The sequence below is a fragment of the Notothenia coriiceps genome, unplaced genomic scaffold (genome assembly GCF_000735185.1).
Source record: "Notothenia coriiceps isolate Sejong01 unplaced genomic scaffold, NC01 NC01_scaffold00026881, whole genome shotgun sequence".
NCBI lineage: Eukaryota > Metazoa > Chordata > Actinopteri > Perciformes > Nototheniidae > Notothenia > Notothenia coriiceps.
In genome coordinates, this window is record NW_011359582.1 from 94838 (window position 1) to 113631 (window position 18794).

Consider the following 18794-nt stretch of genomic DNA (forward strand, 5'->3'; position numbering starts at 1 on the left):
AGAATTTGAATGTTTGGAGTCTAGGTCACGCGACCTATGCCAACGCGTTCCAAGGACGACACGCCTGACTCACGACCTTTTTTTTCCTCAGAAAAAAATAATTACCAGCGAAACCAAACCTTACTGTAAGGTTTTAGTCCGGCAGATTTGACTGTCGTGAACAGACGTTATCGACAAAATTTAACTTTTCAACAGACTTCAGCGACTTCCGACGAGAAACGTTCATTCTATTCGATCAACGTCGCGGAAAGGAATGACAGGGATTTACACCGTTTAACATCCTTGAAAACTGGAGCAAATCTGGCACATATGTACAGTGGAAGCTTACCTAAAATGGCTTTATACATTAATAAAAACCAATGCTGCATACTAAGTGAGGACCATCCAGTTAGGCTATACAGTTTGCAATGATGAGTCCTATAGGGTGCATTTGATATATAACGCAGTGCAGCATGGTAGAGTGGGTCAAGTTTGGCCAAAACAGTGGGACAGGGAAATCTATAAATGGTATCACCGTAGTCCAGCTTGGACAGGAATAAGCCAGAGACCAACCTTTTACGGGATGAAGTTGAAAAACAACATTTTAAGTTTGTAAAGGAAGCCAAGAGTGAATTTCAATTTCTTTGATAGAACATATGGTGTTTGAAGTTTAGATTTCTGTCCAACCAAAAGCCCAGATATTTGTATGTTTCGACAAACTCAACGGAAACGCCATCAAGGGTGTCAATGGAGAGGCAAGAGGACGCTGACTTGGGAGCAAAAAGCATTGCTTTGGTTTTCTTACTGTTCAAAAGCAGTTTAGAATCAAGAAGTGCATGCTGCAGCGTGATAAAATCTGATTTTAAATTGGAAACGGCCATATCCAGAGAAGGAGCACATGAGTATACAATAGTGTCATCAGCATACATATGATTGGTAGAAAATTGCATCTGGTTACAAATATTGTTTACATATAATAAAAAGAGCAAAGGCCCCAAAATAGAGCCCTGTGGAACTCCCTTCTCCAAGGTGACAGGGTCAGAGACAGTGCTACCCAACCTGACGCATTGAGTACGGTCGGTTAGATAACTCTGAAACCAGCAAATGGCATTATGACCGAAACGAGACATCAACATAACATTAGACAGAATGTGGTGATCTACAGTGTCAAATGCTTTGGCTAGGTCAATAAACAATGCAAAACAAACAGATATTTTTTATCCAAAGCAGCCTTAATATCGTTTAAGACTTTCAGACTTCGGGTGGCAGTATACGCCGTGAAGTTGTTTGCGTCCTGCCAGTAAACCCAAAGCAGAAGAAGAAGAACCGCTGACGTCACTTCTTCGCCATATAGAGAGATTCTATTATATGGCTCTGGCCTGATCCTTCCCCAGGAACTTATTCCGGTGTGAACGCGATCTGTACTTAGTTCATGAGAACTAAAGAGTCCTCATAAACTAAGTTCTCATGAACCTTTGTGGGAAAAGTACTGCGGTGTGAATGCGCCTATTGACAAGTAAAGCTCTTAGGCTTTACTTGAAATGTTTACTTCTTGCCTTTTTCTAGTTTAAATCTGGTGTCAGACAGTATTGCTTGAATGCACAGTGTCAGTTCTTCACTGTGTGTAACGGTTAATCCAGTTATGAAAACTGTAAGCTTAGCAAATTTAAACAATCCAGACAGACAATGATTCATTACCCTGCTGCAACAGTGTCTCAACTGTGTTAATGATAAGCAGGAATCGAGCGTGACCCAGCTTGCTGTTGCGACAGTGCAATGTGGAATGTTATCACAGCAAAGCAGCTGCATTTACTGACACAAAGATGACCCACACACAGATTTCACTTTTTGACCCATATTCTCAGGGGCTGTGGCTGTCTGATGACCCATAATAACAGAGTTTGACATTACTCATTAGGAAATAGAGAAATTGTGAATTTTAAAGGCCTACTTGGAACCGGATGAACACATTTTCATGTCATATGATATTGCTTGAAGAAGCCTAGCGTTTTTATGACTGTTAATAAATCTGCTGTATCTATATATTTTACATTTTGCCCCAGAAGTCAAGTGAAGAGTGCCATTTGTTGGTTAATTGTTCTATTAGATCTGATTTGCCTTGGTCCTAGACACCGTGTTAATCACTCATCAGCTTATTTAAACAATCAGCCTTTTGTATACACTTTATCCTTCAAAGCCTTCAAAAGCCCCTCTAGGCCGCCTCAAATGGCTAGCAGAATTATCGTTCTTAGACTCGGTGATTTGAGCCATTGGCTTCAGGGGTCAAGGATGACGAGATGATGGGGAAAGGTTAAGGACATTAACTGGGACCATCTTTGTGACAGGACCGTCTGGATCCTGCAGGTTTATGCAATAATACCCATCTTTGTTGTTAACTCAAAATATCAAATTCTATGCATTCTTAGTCATTGTGTTGCCGTGAAGTTAAAGTCTCAATAGCTCTGAAAAAATGTTCATAATGTCAACAGAATTTGAGTAAACAGGTGTAGTTTTTTAAAACACAAGTTAAGGGCAGTATTTATTTGTTTTGCGGACATTTGACCCATACTGTGTGTTTTAGTTTTTTTAAGTTTCGGGGGATTTTGTCAGCAAACAATGAATCTCTTGTTCGTCTATGGTGTTTTTGTTCATCTGTGTGTCGCAGCAACGCTCTGTTGACCTTCTGGTCACACAGTTGTTTCGCCACTGGTGTTTGCGGGCTCAGACCAGAGATCAGCTACAGGTTAAACCCCCCATAGATCAGTGCTGTGCTTGCTGTGTGCCTGTCAAAAGACAAAAGACAGACTGTATCTTAATATGGTTCTTAGGAAAAAATGACTTGCCTGTTTTGAAGTGTGCCATGCCAAATAGTTTGAGGTTGAATGACATAAACCGTCATGAGACCGTATTGATTGTTTGCCCTTCTAATCATATGGGTTCTTTAAGAATTTCCCTTTAATCTCCCACTATCTTTGATTTACAAGTAGTAGACTATCGGTGATGAGATTTAGAGTTGTGGTTATTTTACAACTACAATAAATGCTGCTTCTAATCAAATCCAAGCGAAACCACTATCTAAGATTAGTAATGATCAGAGGAAGGCTTTAAGGTTCAAGTAAAGATCAAGTGTGCGTGACCAGGACATGTCAACTGTCATCTTTTTTTTGTTCGTATGCGCTAGAGACCAAAAGGAAGGCTATCTAGCAGACCTTCATTCATTTGTGTGGTCTTGTTTTGTCATAAATTGTCATAAATTGTAACTATTTTGACACTGACACGTTTTTAGTTTTAGTCTTTGTTTGTAAAGTTTGAACAACGACTTTAATATTAAAGTGACGTTTAGCAGCGCTTAACTTTATGAAAACACACTTAACAGCACTAAAATGTGTCTAAACACTTATTTATGGACCACATGGTACCTACTCGCACACAGTTGCTGCTCTAGTCAAAAGGAGCCAATTCCTATTTAGGTAATGTGGAGGAGAAGTGGCTTTGATATATGGTTTTGCTGTGGTCTCCCTTTCCTGTGGTTGTTTTATGGCTTAATGGTATCAGATTTCCACAGCCATATGGATGAAGAGGGAACCATTCAGGTCTTAGACTAATGGACTTTGCAGGTTTTCAATTTACTGTACTACTCAGCACTTTGAAGAAGGACTCAGAGTAAGTGGAAGCCTTGTATGGTTGGTTGCTTCCTGTGATTCAATAAATTGATCTCACTTGGGACTCTTCAATTAAATTACACCCAGGTTAGTAACCACTCTCTAGGTAAGGCTATGACTGTATATCAACCGAGCAAATGGTCATTTTGTTATTTCATTGAAGCATGAAAAGAACATTTAATTAGGTATCTCAAGTTGAATTCACTCCTATATAGTCAATGTCCATAACTGAAGAATCCATACTGGTGTGTTGACTCTTCTATAAAAGCTATATATTTCAGAGTGTCTGGCAAGTCAGCAAGGGCTCAAATTCAATAAAAAAGTTGCCCTCCTCCCAAAGGTTCCTTTGGTGTTAAAAGATGAGTAATTCATTAACCTTCTTGAACCTCCTAGATGCAGACCGTTGTTTCCTGGGACCTTCTTTTGTCCCTTTCCTCCCCCATCCCTCATCTTAACCATTTTTCCACTCAGTCTCTCTTCCCCTTGACTTCTGTACAAGACGTAACCCTATAGTTGGTGTTTCCACATGGGAAACCCATTGAGATTGACTTTGTGCAGAGATTGTGAAATGTGAATTGGCCCAACACAAGATCTTCAATAATAATGGTTTTCATTTCATAGCTCTCTAGGGCTGGTCTTGAGTGGATCTCAGCGTTCATGTTATTGTGTGTCTGCGATCAACGTCTCTGTTATTGTTCTGGCGCAGTAGATTGTGTAGGAGGAGGTCAATCTCTAGACAGGCTTCAGACTTATATTTCAGAATCTGCTGAACAGATCAAGGCCGAACTGCTGTAAGCATGTATGTGCTTGTCTGTATGAGCGTGCATTTTTAATGCTGCATAGAAACACACATGATGACATGTAGTAACATAGTTTCTAACCAAGTGTGAGCGGAAATGTTCATGTTGGCAATTATGCTTTTCTTTTTCTTGAGTCCGCCTTTAAATGTTCTGTTCTCTTGGTCATTTCGGCACAGGAGAGTACACTGAGGGTTTCATTTCTCTGGTGGTCAGTCCAAATATATACTGGGCCTCCTTTTAATTTAGTGGCTTTGGTTTGGCATTCTCTAGCGGGATGTAACATGGATCTTCAGCAGCTGAACGCAATTCTTTCTTCTTTTCCTGGCTTTTCTTAAAGCTTGCTTAGTGAATCCCTTTATCCTGGTTTATGACATTTGGGCTTAGAGAGCATCTGGTGAAATTCAATGTAAATACTACGGAATCAAATTGATGAGATGGTGCTACTTTTAGTTGATTTGCAGTTTTATTGGAAAATATGCTCCAGTAGAGGTTTTCCAATGATTATGCTGTTGTGTCGTTAAGTAACAGCTTTAGAAGTCCATTTTGGAAATAAGAGCATTTCTGTTCTCTGTTTGCCACTGCTTTGACTTGGGGTATGTCTAAAGGCAGGGAGCTCTGTTTTTACTGTTTAAAGGGTGACAGAGGGCACCATTCATGCTGAGCAGGCCTGGCCCCAAAGCTTTGCAAGGTTATTTGGTAACACTCTGGGAATAGGTAATGTAAAATAGGTTATCATGCACTCTAGAGTATTCTAAAGATTATGTTTAGACCATCCTGAGAATATTTTTGTTAAATGTTCTTTCCAGTTTTCAGCGTATCCAACTTGTGCCTGGCTTGGGGTTTAAACGTTTGGCTTTTTCTTTCTTGACCTCAAGCCTCACAAAGATGCTCTGTTACTGGGCCAGAGTGAAGCTGAAACACAAACACAGATGCAGTACACACTCTTAGCCTCTCTCTCACTTACATTCATACATGCACAAGGGTCAGCTGCAACATACTGTAGCGATAAATTGTCTTTTCCGGTTTTTGTATTCATAAATATTGGATACAAGATTGTTCCATGGTTGTTATGGCAGCTTAAGCCTGAAGGCAGCTGTTATTTTTATATCCTTCAACTAGATCTCATTCAAAAAATACAAACATATGTTTTGTTTATGTACGTTATTGAAGTCTGGATTTCCCTATTGTTGACTTGACTCATTGTCTTGCTGCTTATTTTAGCATCAGTAAAGGGCAAATCAGTTTATTAGGGCATGTGCTCGTAGCTGCAGGCTGAATGTGTTGTCATGCAGACTCGCATGCTAGCTAGTCTAAATATCCTGTTGATGATGGTGTAGCAACTAGCATACTAGCTAGGTTTTTAGACAATCACATAAGTAGCAGGCAGTTAAACAACGTAAGGTAATATAACTAAGTTAGATGGCGAAGTTAGATGGCTCAAACTATAAAATTAGTTTAACTTAATCTCTTGTTCTGTCCCTTAAACCATATATATATTTTTCTTTTTGAAGCTGTTAATAGTGTGAATGGTAGCAATGCAGGGTTAGTTAGCAAAAATTGTAACATCCACACATTTTCATGAGGATCGGAATATTCATAATGCAGTGCTACTTAAGGTTCATATCGATTACTCATGAAGTTAAGGAGATTCCAAACAATAAACTTAGATTAGTTAATCCTGATTAAGAGGCTAACATTGATTTATTAAAATCAAACATTTTTCTACTTTAATAATTTTCTGCACAGTCATACCTTGTACTTCTTCCTTATTCTAAACAACAAGGGAAGTACTATAGTAAAAGTGTCATTAATGCCACAGGTTAGCCACTTTACTGTAAACAAAAACATTACTTATTCTAACACATATTTGCCCACAGTCATCCCCACTGTTTTTTGATCTCAAGAGGCCTTCATGTCGATGGTGTTCCAGTTTACACCCAGAACCACTCAGCAGTCACATCATATAATCACAGCCTCAAGTAGGAACTGAGCATTGGCTTACCGAAATAACACAGTGTACAAACATTTCTGCAAGCGCTACTTTGTGTGTTTGTTCGTGTGCCTGTGAGATAAAGTGGAGGGGAATTTGCCCCAGTTATGATGTAGAGTTGGTTCCTATATGCTGAAAGGGAGCTATTTTTAGGCGCCACCTCAGCTGCTGTATTAAGGGGAAGCCAGAAGCAGGGTTCTTCTTTTCCATCACCTCACTAGAGCATGTGTCTGCAGGTGCCACTGCTCTGTGGGCAAACATGAATCAAATCCAGCTTTTAAAATAATTTCTTAAGTGTGTTTATACTGTATATTCTTATAAGAAACACTGTTTTATTGTTACATCCAGGTTGTAGCAAGAAAACACATTTGCTGTAAATTGTCATTAGCTAAAACCAATACACAATTGTTAAGTGCAACAAAGTCATTAAGTTAATTAAACTTAGTTAAAAACTGTAGATTAGAATTGAAAGAAGAATCAGTAAAACATCAAACTTAATTTAAAGAGGCCTCAAGGAGAGTCATAATGGCACTGACTTGACTTGAATTGAACTGAATGACATGTGTGTGTGGTTGTGTGAACTTTTGCAGTGTGAAGCAGAGCCCTGGGGTTATGGGGTGGTTGGTGGGGGTTTTGGGGTCAGGCTTCCCCAGCCCACCTGCCTCCACCTTTGAGAGGAGCAGCAGGATCAACCCGTCCGCTCGCACAGCCTCAGGGGCATGTTGTAAAAAGCACTCTAGCTGATAGATAAGAGCGGAGAACAAAAGAAACGGGGATCTAATGGCTCGTTTCTCCTCCTCCTTCTCCTCATGTAAGAGATGATGCGTCCATCTGGCAGACTGTGGACCCCAAACTGCTGCTCTTGTCAGGGGAGGCTACTGTTGAGCCGAGGGCAACTGTTGCATTTTATTGCTGGGTTAAATCTAACTAATGATGAGTTAAACAATCACATTTACATTTTACATTTTTATTGAACGTATTGTCAAAGTAAACATAAATGAATGAACACTTTTGTTTTATCCATATTCGACTAGGTTATTAAACGATAATTATTTTCTCAGTCAAGGAGATTTAGCCTCATTGTCATTTAGTCGTTTTTATTTTATCCTCGTTGATTAAACATTTTACTTCCTTTTTGCTTGTCATCCCTCTGAAGATCATATTGGTTTGAGTCTAAACAAGAGGAAGAGAAGTATCAAATAATTCCTTCTACCCACATTTTGAATTATAAAAAGGTTTTTACATCTAAAAGAAAACGGTATTAAAACTCAAACATCCAGGAAGCCATTAGAGAGGGATGTTGAGCTGCAGTACGCAAACCCCTTTTGTGTTCATGTGGGGTTGTTACAGTGCTGAACAGCAGGAAAAGCTCCTGCATTGATTCAGTTCGAGGGGATGTAGTGAGATCTAGTGTTAAGTGGTTTCTTTGTGTATGGATGGATGTGTGTGTGTGTGTGTGTGTGTGTGTGTCTGTGTGTGTGAGCGATGTGAGTGAAAGAGGAAGCGTGCTCCTTCCTATTGTTGGTGGTAATAACCTTTTCAAGTTCATAATCTCTGCAGCTTTTCAGCGGGAGAGAAGTCTGCAGTGCTGTGTGTGTGTGTGTGTGTGTCTCACTAGCATGGGGCGAATAAACCCATCTCCTCGTTTCTATGGCAACATACCATGTCTGTAGAATGGGTGTGATTCAGGCTTTCAGGGGTTCAGTAAGCATTTCTACACACACTGGCAGCACAATTAGTTCCCTGTTATAGCTGTGCCGGTAGCGGAACTTGTGGATTGATGGGAAGTGTGTGTGTGTGTGTGTGTGTGTGTGTGTGTGTGTGTGTGTGTGTGTGTGTGTGTGTGTGTGTGTGTGTGTGTGTGTGTGTGTGTGTGTGTGTGTGTGTGTGGGTGTGGGTGTGGGTGTGTGTGTGGGTGGGTGGGTGTGGCCTTTCCACTGACATCATTTTAACACAAACTTACACACCTCCCTACCTACTAAAAGAATGAACATCTTCCAGGCTACTGATGGCTCAGCAGAATTGTATCTCTGTTTTCAGCAGATGTCCATTCAGCCCAAATCTAGTATAAGACAATAGAGCAGTCTTCAAATCCCCACATCCTTTATGTCTTCTTTTATATCTGCCTCTTTAGCATCTCTTGCATATAACGTTTGCTTAGGTTTTAACTCGCCATGTCTAAGATTCTTCCAAATGAACTTCCTGGACATAACGGGGTGGATAAAGCAAATAAATATGGCCGTTGAAGTATATGAGTGTAACAGACCTACAGATTGTATAAAGACTGAATTGCTCTGCTCATCTACACATAAAGGCACATGCCCAACACCAAGTCCAATACACACAAACATATATTGAATGAGCAAATCCCGTTTGTGTTTGACAAGCTCCCCTTTAAGCAACTCTTAGTCTGGCTGTAATGTCTCTGTGGGATGGAATATGAACCAGTGTAGAGGAGCTGTGAGTCCTACAGGAATCAATAATACAGCAATATAGTGTCAGGATAGGGGGATGGGGGGGAAGGAAAGATGATGAGAAGGGGAGAAAGGGAGGAGGCAGCTCAGCCCTGCGTGCCTGGAGTGAGAAGTGTTCGAATCAAAGCTCTTTCTCTCTGTCTTTCTTATCCATTATCACTCATTACCCTCTCTTTGTGAATATTGTATCTTTTTGAACATTTAAATGGCCGCCTCTTCCCCGTTGCCCATGTGTGAATTGGATATGATTTAGATTGTGAATATTGGAGAGTGACATCGTGACTGAGCCAAGGTCGTTCCTGTTGTCACGGCTACAGTAAAGCTTTCCTTTTCAAAGCTGTGTTTGTGTGTGTGTGTGTGCACATGCATGCCTGTCAGTATATAGCACATCGCCATGACATGTTCAGTGTGTGGTGGCTGGTCCCCCTCCTTCAGTGTCCATCATGTTTTATTTATGAGAGCTAAGCCTTCACCAGCTAATCCAGGAGGCCTAATGCTATACTGTAGTTTATTAGCCTGCAGCTAATCCTCAAAGCACGTTATTAACCACACATTGCAAAAATACTGTCTTTTTTATACACATGCACTACTTGACTGTTATCAACAGGATACAAATCAGGTGGGCTGGAGTTGCATGCCTTCATTGGCAGATATTATTTGGGCAAGGTTTAATCGACAAGCTATTTAATATCTTTAGATTTATTTTTTCCTCCAGCTACTAAAGCAGTCAGAACATTACCTAGAACATCTCCTCCATGATTTCCTGTTTGTGTTTTTATTATGTTCTGTTGCCTATTAGCATTTTCTTTCTGTTTTTAACAAATTGTACGGTGTCCTTGGGTGTCATGAAAGGCGCCTAAAAATAAAATGTATTATTATTATTATTACAGTTTGTAGTTTAATTTCCCTCTCCATATGGTATCAAATACAGACGATGCGCTGCAAACGGCTTTATTCAGAGATAAGGCGGTGATGGTGCCCTGCAGGAAAGACACAATGATATTAGCTCTATTAACTCTAACTCTAGTCTGCATTAGTACTGTAGTGCTACAATCTGGTTTGTGTATATTATACAATCAGATACAGATACAAAATGAGAGATAAAACATCAAAAGCCAGTGATGCTCTGGGCTTTTTTTTTCAGAAAGCTCCAACCTAACACCAGGGCAGATCAGAGGAATGCAATGACTAACGATCAGTTCAATGGACCCTTGTGAAGGAAAGGGATGTGTTACTGAATGGGCATAGTGTTGCGCTAAGCTCATGACTCTGCACAATACAGATCATTGCTTTGAAATCTCTTCAACTGATACCTGAAGTTAAGCTATTTGGAATTCCTAGCAATTTCATTTCATTTCAAACCTTTATTTAGACAGATTGGTCCCTTGAGATCGTCGATCTCATTTACAAGGGAGACCTGCATAAATGTTAACATGGTGTAATGAACTTGTTAACATGGTGTAATGAACTTGTTAACATGGTGTAATGAACTTGGTGTCAATGATTGGGTTGTAGGAAAAGAGGAAAAGATTTACAGTCTCTAAAATGTTGTGCTTAAACAGCAAACACATGCTGCCATTGACAGGTGTGAGCATGTGTTGACGGGCAGAAGTGTTCAGAAGTGGGACAGGTGGTTGTGGAAGGAGAGAAGGCATTTGCTGTTTCTAAAGTTAAGATCCAGTTGGGGGCTCTTCTCTGTGATGACTCATGACTTTCTACAAATCTAAAAGCAGTTTGTAGAAGCCTTCGAGATGTATGCAACCAACCCTCTTCTGCTTACTGTCATCGTTTAATAAGTTTCTCTCGGCAACTGATTCAAGACACAACTAAGATGTATTAAACAATAGATATTAGGGCGGTTTTTTGGCTCAATGGTTTTCTTTAATGTAGATTTAGCTCATTCTGCTCATAGTGCCTGTCACAAGTTCAACATGCTGCATCGGCGCACCAAATGCCTCTCTGTGAGGCACCAACTGTGGCTGTCTGTCTTCACTCAATATTGGGTCTGACGCTTGTTGAGTCAATCTGTCTCAGACATTATGGCTGGAACTGCCTGATTACAGCGTTAGTCATCATCAGTATCAGGGTCACCATATAATATTGTTCTATTTTTTGCTTTTGCCATCACCATGCATACATATCACTTTACTGGTAGAACAGATGATGGGAAATTAAGGCTGCTGTCATCCACTCTGAATATAATATCCCAGAGTTAATACTCCCATTAATTATCTATTGAAAGCTTTGGAAATGGCACACTGTCGTAACACACCATAACCTCACTCCCTCATGCCCCAAACCCAAGGGTAAACAGAGAGATAGACAGAAGGGCAAAATGGGGTCAGTGCTCTTATCACCATGACAGAGAAACCATGGCAACCAAGCCTTTACCCTATTATCTGTGACTGACCTTCAGTGTGACCTCAACTTCGACCTTCACCTCAGATCGTAGATGCTTCTCTGTGTGTATTAAAGCATTTGTCTACTCCTCAATGATTTTTAATCCATCATAGGTTTGCTAAAGAGAAAACCTGCAAGTGTTTGAAGCTCAGGTACTTTAAGTTAACTGCAAAACCTGACCCAACCATACATGTTTACAATGCAGTATGATGCACAACATCTTATCGTCTATATGTCCGACTCTATACTAGGGCTGCACGATATTGAAAAAAACTGACATTGCGATATTTTCTTCCCCTGCGATATATATTGCGTTTTTTTTAACTATATTTAACCGGATGAAGGATTTTAGTCACGGACGTCTGGATCTTAACTGGTTGACTCATCATACCTTAAGTCATGATCTAACATGGCATGTTGCTTACCCTCAAATAAGGGGGTTCATCTGTGAATGAAGAAGAGAAGAACCTTTTTGTATCCAAAATGGTTCCAGATGGCAGATGTTGCTTTTCTTTTTGGAAGTAAATCTTCATTCTTGCCGGTATTGTCCTCCTGTACATGGTCTACAAACTAGTGGGGCGGGACCTGCTGTGATCTGATCAAGAATGATTGTGATTGGTGGTTTGCTGTGCATGCAGAGCCTGCATGTCACTCACTCAAGTACCCCTGACATGAGAGCCGCGCAAGTTTTCCTTTTGTAGTAAGCAGCAACATAATTGTAACATGATGTGTTTGAGTTAATGTACCTGCTTAATATTGCACGTCCTAAATAAAATAATAATATAATAATAATAATTTCGCATCTCCCTGCGATGTGAATATCGCGCATGCGCATATCGCGGTTATCGCCATGACAAGATATATCCTTCAGCCCTACTCTATACTACTATCTCCTGTGATTAATCTATCCTGCCTCTGCATCAAATAAAACGGCCAACAAAGGTTGAGACGACGACAGATGTTGATAAGGAGGATATAGGTGAAGTTGTGTTTGCAACTATACTAGATACATTTCCCTTGACACAGAGAAACAATGACACATGTTGGTTCTTTAAATACAAAGCATATTGTGTACACACACAGAAGGGATAAAAGAGGAACTGAATCATGTTGTTGTGAGAAAAACCTTTGAAGGAAGAATGCAAATTTGACTTTTTAGAAAAACAACCGCTTGGGAGTTTAGAGGCATTTAATAATAATAATAATAATAATAATAGATTTAATTTGTTAGCGTTTTTACAGGTGCTCAAAGACGCTTTACAGATAATAGTGAAGAGAAAAGAAAAGAGAAGAAAGGAACAACAAATAAATATATAGTTAAAGTTAAAGTCAAATAATACAAAAACAAACACACATTAAAAGCCAGATTGAAGAGGTGAGTTTTTGTGAGTTTTTTNACAAAGCATATTGTGTACACACACAGAAGGGATAAAAGAGGAACTGAATCATGTTGTTGTGAGAAAAACCTTGGAAGGAAGAATGCAAATTTGACTTTTTAGAAAAACAACCGCTTGGGAGTTTAGAGGCATTTAATAATAATAATAATAGATTTAATTTGTTAGCGTTTTTACAGGTGCTCAAAGACGCTTTACAGATAATAGTGAAGAGAAAAGAAAAGAGAAGAAAGGAACAACAAATAAATATATAGTTAAAGTTAAAGTCAAATAATACAAAAACAATCACACATTAAAAGCCAGATTGAAGAGGTGAGTTTTTGTGAGTTTTTTGAAGGTGGTGAGGTCGGTGCAGTCTCTGATGGGTTGTGGGAGTGAGTTCCAGAGGGAGGGGGCAGCGACGGAGAAGGCTCTGTCCCCCCAGGTCCGGTGATTGGTGTGGGTGGGGATGGATAGGAGGTTGGCTTCTGATGAGCGGAGGCAGCGGGAAGGGGTGTGGTGGTGCAGCAGGTCTGTGAGGTAGGGGCGGGGCCTGATTGTTGAGGGCTTTGTGAGTAATGACCTAAAGTAATAAATGTATTTAACCTACTGTATGATTAAAATACATCAATTGTTTGCATTTATGTAAACTGCACATGCATCATTATGGTTATCTTGACCATATGGTTGTAATTAACCTGTTAGGGGCTAATTCATTGAATGTGAGCATCTTTCTACAGATAGGACAGATTATATATTGCTTTCCACATACTATTTTAAGTACGGTTTCCTCTTTCTGACTTCTGTTATACTTACCTTATTTCTAGCCCTGAAGCCCTTCTGCTTTTACAATGGGACTTTCTGGAAAATTCTAAATGTACAGAATGTATTTTAGGGATGCAGTTTGGAAATCAACTCCTGGTTAATTTAGCTGGTTGCTGCTTTCAAGTATTCTTAAAATATTCACAGATGTGGCTTCATTTCGAACAAATCAAAACCAGCAAATTATGTCAGATTTCCTACCCCCCCCCCTTTTACCTACTGTACATGTTGAGGTAATGCAATATGTATAGAACAGATGGTTAAGAAGGGAGGGTGGGGTGGGGCTTCTGCATAGCCACTTCCTTATATAAGCCTATTTAGCAGAACATCAGCATTAACCTGAATAGAATAGTCAATCTGCCGGGTCACATGAGTTCGAACCGTTCTCTGCCATCAGGTAGACATCAAATATTGAAGTTGGCTGACCTCCATGTCCTTTCTGCTTGAAGAAACCAGGCTTTCTTTTCATCACTACTTTGTTCATACTGCTCAAAAGGTTATGACTGCAAAGATATTTTGGCAGGCTGCTGATGTCTCATAACCTCCAAGTAAGATTTATATATAATTATGTAGACAAGACATGAATGTAACAATGTTTTTTACTGCTTGTAGCGTGTCGTGCACTATTGCAGTGCCCATCATTTGAAGATCTGACTCGAACCAAAACATCACCATAATTGAGCCCTGCCCACCCTTACCCACTGAGTATCTGTATATGTGTGTGTGCATACTGCTGCATGTCTGCATGAGTGCTGCAGCTCATGCTTTCATTTTTGTTTTAATGATTGACACGTAAATGGAGGGGGCCCTGCGGCAAAACCCACACCATCAATTTACCTCGCATAAATACCACCGTCACTTTCGTATACACACACACACACACACACACACACACACACACACACACACACACACACACACACACACACACACACACACACACAGAGAGACACAGGAATACCCATGAAACCACCACATTCTCAACTAAAGTAGATTGATACCGCTTATTTGAAGTCACCTTGGCTCTCTTGATAACCTTTCTTGAGTGTACAAGAAAGATTGTACACTCAAGACTGTCTTTTATGAGATGGCATTACGCTGTCAAAGGCGAAGTGGTCGTTGTTGTAATTGTTAAAGTGTTTATAATTTACAGTAGGGCAGAAAGCTGTCTCAGATGGGGATGTGCACTGAAAACCCCAGCTCTTCTAGCTCTGCAATACTTAACAAAATGCTAAATAGTGATTCCTCTGCCTGACTTTCTTTTCCATTTCTTTGTGTTACAGGAGACTCTCCAGCAGCTGGTGATGATGCCTTTACCAAACGTGCTGATTCTGGGCAAAAACCCTCTGTCTGGTAAGTGTCAATGTACCAAACAAAACAACCACAACGTTATACACACACTGATGCTTTCACCAATGCTGTGCAGGTTCTGATTTGAATGTATTTGGCCTCTAAACTGAAGAACATTAAAATCACCATGTGTACAGTTCACAAGGAGGAAACCCACATTTTTGTTTTTATCATTTAATTAGCATCAATGCATCTTTAGAAATCTTTTAATTAAGAGTTTAGTGTGATATTTCCTGCGACTTAGACTTAATGGCAGAGTTGGAAGGGACTTTACAGAGGAATTGAATAATGCTGTTTTGATTAAGGTGATTAACAGCATGTCTTCAAGGACAAAACCTACATTTTGCCCCCATTAACACTAGTCTGTAAAACCTCTGAACACCCACACAGGCGTTTTCAGTTAATCTGGCTGATTAGTTCCTTGACAGGAAGTGTGTGGACTGTAATTTATTGACACCTTCCCGAGTTTCCTGTTAGCTTTATTGCACCTGTTAGGTTGGGACAAATTACACTTTATCATTAATATTGCTGGATGGAGATTTGTTACCTCGTAAATTTCCATCAAAGCTCTGACCTACTAATCAGCCAAAATAACTTAAAACACTTGTGTGGATTTTCAGAGGCTTAAAAAAACAATAAAGGAAAATGACTTCATGTGGTCACTCAAAGTAATGTTTCTAGGAAGGCACACGTTTGATTCTAAAGATGGCTCCATGTGTTCCTCTGAGGCATGTTTGAGATGGCAGATGTTCTTTTAAGTGTAAGATCAGACAGTGGCAACGGCACGTTTACAGTTTATGAGGTTGAACGAAGCTCCTTACACTAATAAAGCTTCGATCCACTGAGCCTGGATGTGCTATTTGATAAGTCCAAGCAGCCTTAAAGCAACAGAAATGCAGTGTCCATTTTTTACATTTTGGAGCACCTTGAGTTCTGCAGCCCCAAGTGCTACCTGATTTTCCATAATGACTTTAATGTAGCCACTNGTTTGAGATGGCAGATGTTCTTTTAAGTGTAAGATCAGACAGTGGCAACGGCACGTTTACAGTTTATGATGTTGAACGAAGCTCCTTACACTGATAAGCCCTAATTATAAATGCCCCATACTTCATCTTCTGACAGGATTTTTTATTTCATACCATTCTCAAGGAATGCAATTATAGGGAACTAATTATCTTGGTGACTTTTAACATAAACTACAGGAGCAGAACATTCAATGAAAAGCATTAGTCTACTTTAATCTGAGTCAGGTAATTTAGGGAGCAATTAAACTAACTTCTCTAAGACACAAGGACATATTTACTGTACAATGTAATTTAATGTAATCATCGCTCAGCTCAACAGTTTTAAAGTCATTCCTAAGAGTGAGCAGCATAATTACACTATTGCCTTTTGTCCAATTGATTGGCTGAAGTTTCGACCCAGTAACAATGTTGAGCCTGACTATAAAACACTGTTGACATCGTTTTCCAGTGCCACTATGCCCTTAACAATAAAGTCAAAAAGTAAACCAGAATGTTAAATTGACCTGCAATGGCTTAAAAAGGACCCACGGAGAAAGATCTGTTAATAAATGTAACCGTTCTGCAGCAAAGCTTTGATCCACTGAGCCTGGATGTGCTATTTGATAAGTCCAAGCAGCCTTAAAGCAACAGAAATGCAGTGTCCATTTTTTACATTTTGGAGCACCTTGAGTTCTGCAGCCCCAAGTGCTACCTGATTTTCCATAATGACTTTAATGTAGCCACTAAAGGGATGAGATAATTAGTTTCATGCCATCCTATGAGATCATGGCGTGGCGGCTGTGGCTGTTTTTTATTTATTTGGTTATTTGATTGATTTATATACTGCATTGTCTTGTTTATGTCTCTTATGCTGGTTTTATGTATTGTGTATCTTGTTTTTTATGTGTTTGTATGGCGATATTGAGAGCCTTGAAAGGCGCCTATAGAAAATAAATGTATTATTATTATAAGAGGATTGTATCGAATAAATAAAACATTTGATGCGTCAAAGCTTCCTGCCACCCAGCATGCTTAGATCAATTATTAGCGCAATAGCCCCAAGTGCAAAACTTTGGCTAAAACTATGGCAACGTCATTGGATTAGCTCTTTTTACTTTTTGGGAAAGCGTGTCCTCACGAATATTCAAAGCCTTTGTTTATCTCTGCAAATGCAATCATCAGCTTTTCAAGGTAAACTGTTTCCAGGCTTAGCTGGCAGAGCTTGTTTACGAATATCTGAACGCTTTTAAACGCATTCAATGGTTTCTAAATCCCTGTCCTCCCTCAGCTGCCTTTCTCACACTTTCACCACAGCCATTACTTTTATTTGTTGGTATTCATTTTGATACACTTCAACAGGCATGAAGGGTAAGTATATGAAAAACAGGCTACACACAGGCTGTGTTTCTTTTTCATGCTTTTCAACTTTGTTGTTAATTTACCTTAGAGGTAAAACATTTTTCTCAAGTATTTTTGAAACGTCATTCTAAGCAAAAACTACTGGTGATAACGATCATCGGCAGCATTCTTCCTAACTCTCAAACAGCATTCTTTTGGCATTGTATTCATTCCTCACAATGCTGCTTCCTACTATATTATCCAGTGTAGTCATTGTGATGCCAGGTCGTGAACTCGCTATATATTGTCTACCGTTAGTATTTCACAGCAGTAGATTTCTGAAGATCTACCACAGCCTCACCCACGTCTGAAGGGAATATTAAGTGAATACTAAAGTGAATTCAACGCAGACAAGAGTAGAGGGCAGCTCGGGCAGAAATCATTCGACTAAATTCCTCAGGGTTTCCTTTGCCCTTTACCCTCTGGATGTGGGATCATCAGTCAGTCAGACAGAGCAGCGCTGGAGTCTGGCTCTGAGTCTCTGCGGCTCCCAGCTGAAAGTCTTTGGCCATGTGGCTTTTATTATGCTCTCATTAGGGGGCAGGGTACGACTCTCTGAGTGTGTGTGAGAGTGCGTGCACATAAGAGTGTTTGGTTGGTGGATGGGGGAGGGTTCATTTCTACACAGTGAACAGTGGGAAGGCACTGTAGTACCCCCCCCAGGCTCCCCATTTACCTTAGTCTGCATATAGGCATGTGAGACGCGCGCGCATGCACACGCACACGCACACGCACACACCCCCACCCCCTTTTTTGTTTAGTCTGTCATAAAGCCTGTACATTTTCAGCCGTGATTTTGTTTGATATTGTGAACACTTTGCCCTCAAAATGTGTTCTGGACTATGTGGTACTCTGTTAATTTCGGAAGCATTTACTGGTTTGCTTCACTCAAGTCTCTGCCAGTTGACAGTGTTTTAAAAAAAAAACATATCCAATACTGCTACTGAAGGGCAACACTGCACTGTTGAAAGATTGCCATTAACACATTTCAGATGCAGGGTAGTATTTTTTACAACAAACATTACCAAACATGGTTTTAGATGAGAGAACTTCCCAACGAGCAGAACGGTTTTAACCAGCAGCAGCAGCAGGATGCCAACTGTTGACAGCTGACAGAGAACATTAACTGAGAGGCTTGATGTGAGTGTGTGAGAAACTTGTCTAGCCAAGAAAGCGGGCCTGATTTCTCTTATTTCCCCCAAAGAACTAGTCTTTGAAGTGTGCAGGCGAATGTTTAGTGTGTTTTCACAGTGTTGTGATGTCTAGTGTCTCCATAAGTAAGAAAAGAAAAGACATAATTTTTTGTGTGGAATGGACTGGGAATTGTGTGTGTGTGTGTGTGTGTATAACTGAGACAACGTAAGTGCTGGGTTGGTCAATGTGAATGAAACAACAAAGATAAACAGTGGAAAATGCCGATTGGTCCGGTATATGTTATTGTATTTGATCATTTTCATTGTATTCAGTGCTCCTGACACTGACCTCAGCTCCAGACCTTCTGTATTTGATGCTCTTGACACTCTATCTTTTCTTATAAAGCAC

The 18794-nt window shown here is 40.0% G+C and overlaps 1 protein-coding gene across 1 annotated transcript in view; it reads left to right on the top strand.

Moving 5' to 3' along the window:
• LOC104957367 (girdin) overlaps positions 1-18794 on the top strand; it is a gene marked incomplete at its 3' end in the record, with an annotated part of 58526 nt that overhangs the window by 12554 nt on the left and 27178 nt on the right. Inside the window, exon 4 of the mRNA XM_010784992.1 lies at positions 14784-14853. Coding sequence (XP_010783294.1) covers positions 14784-14853 — 70 coding nt within the window. The remainder of the gene's footprint in view (positions 1-14783; positions 14854-18794) is intronic.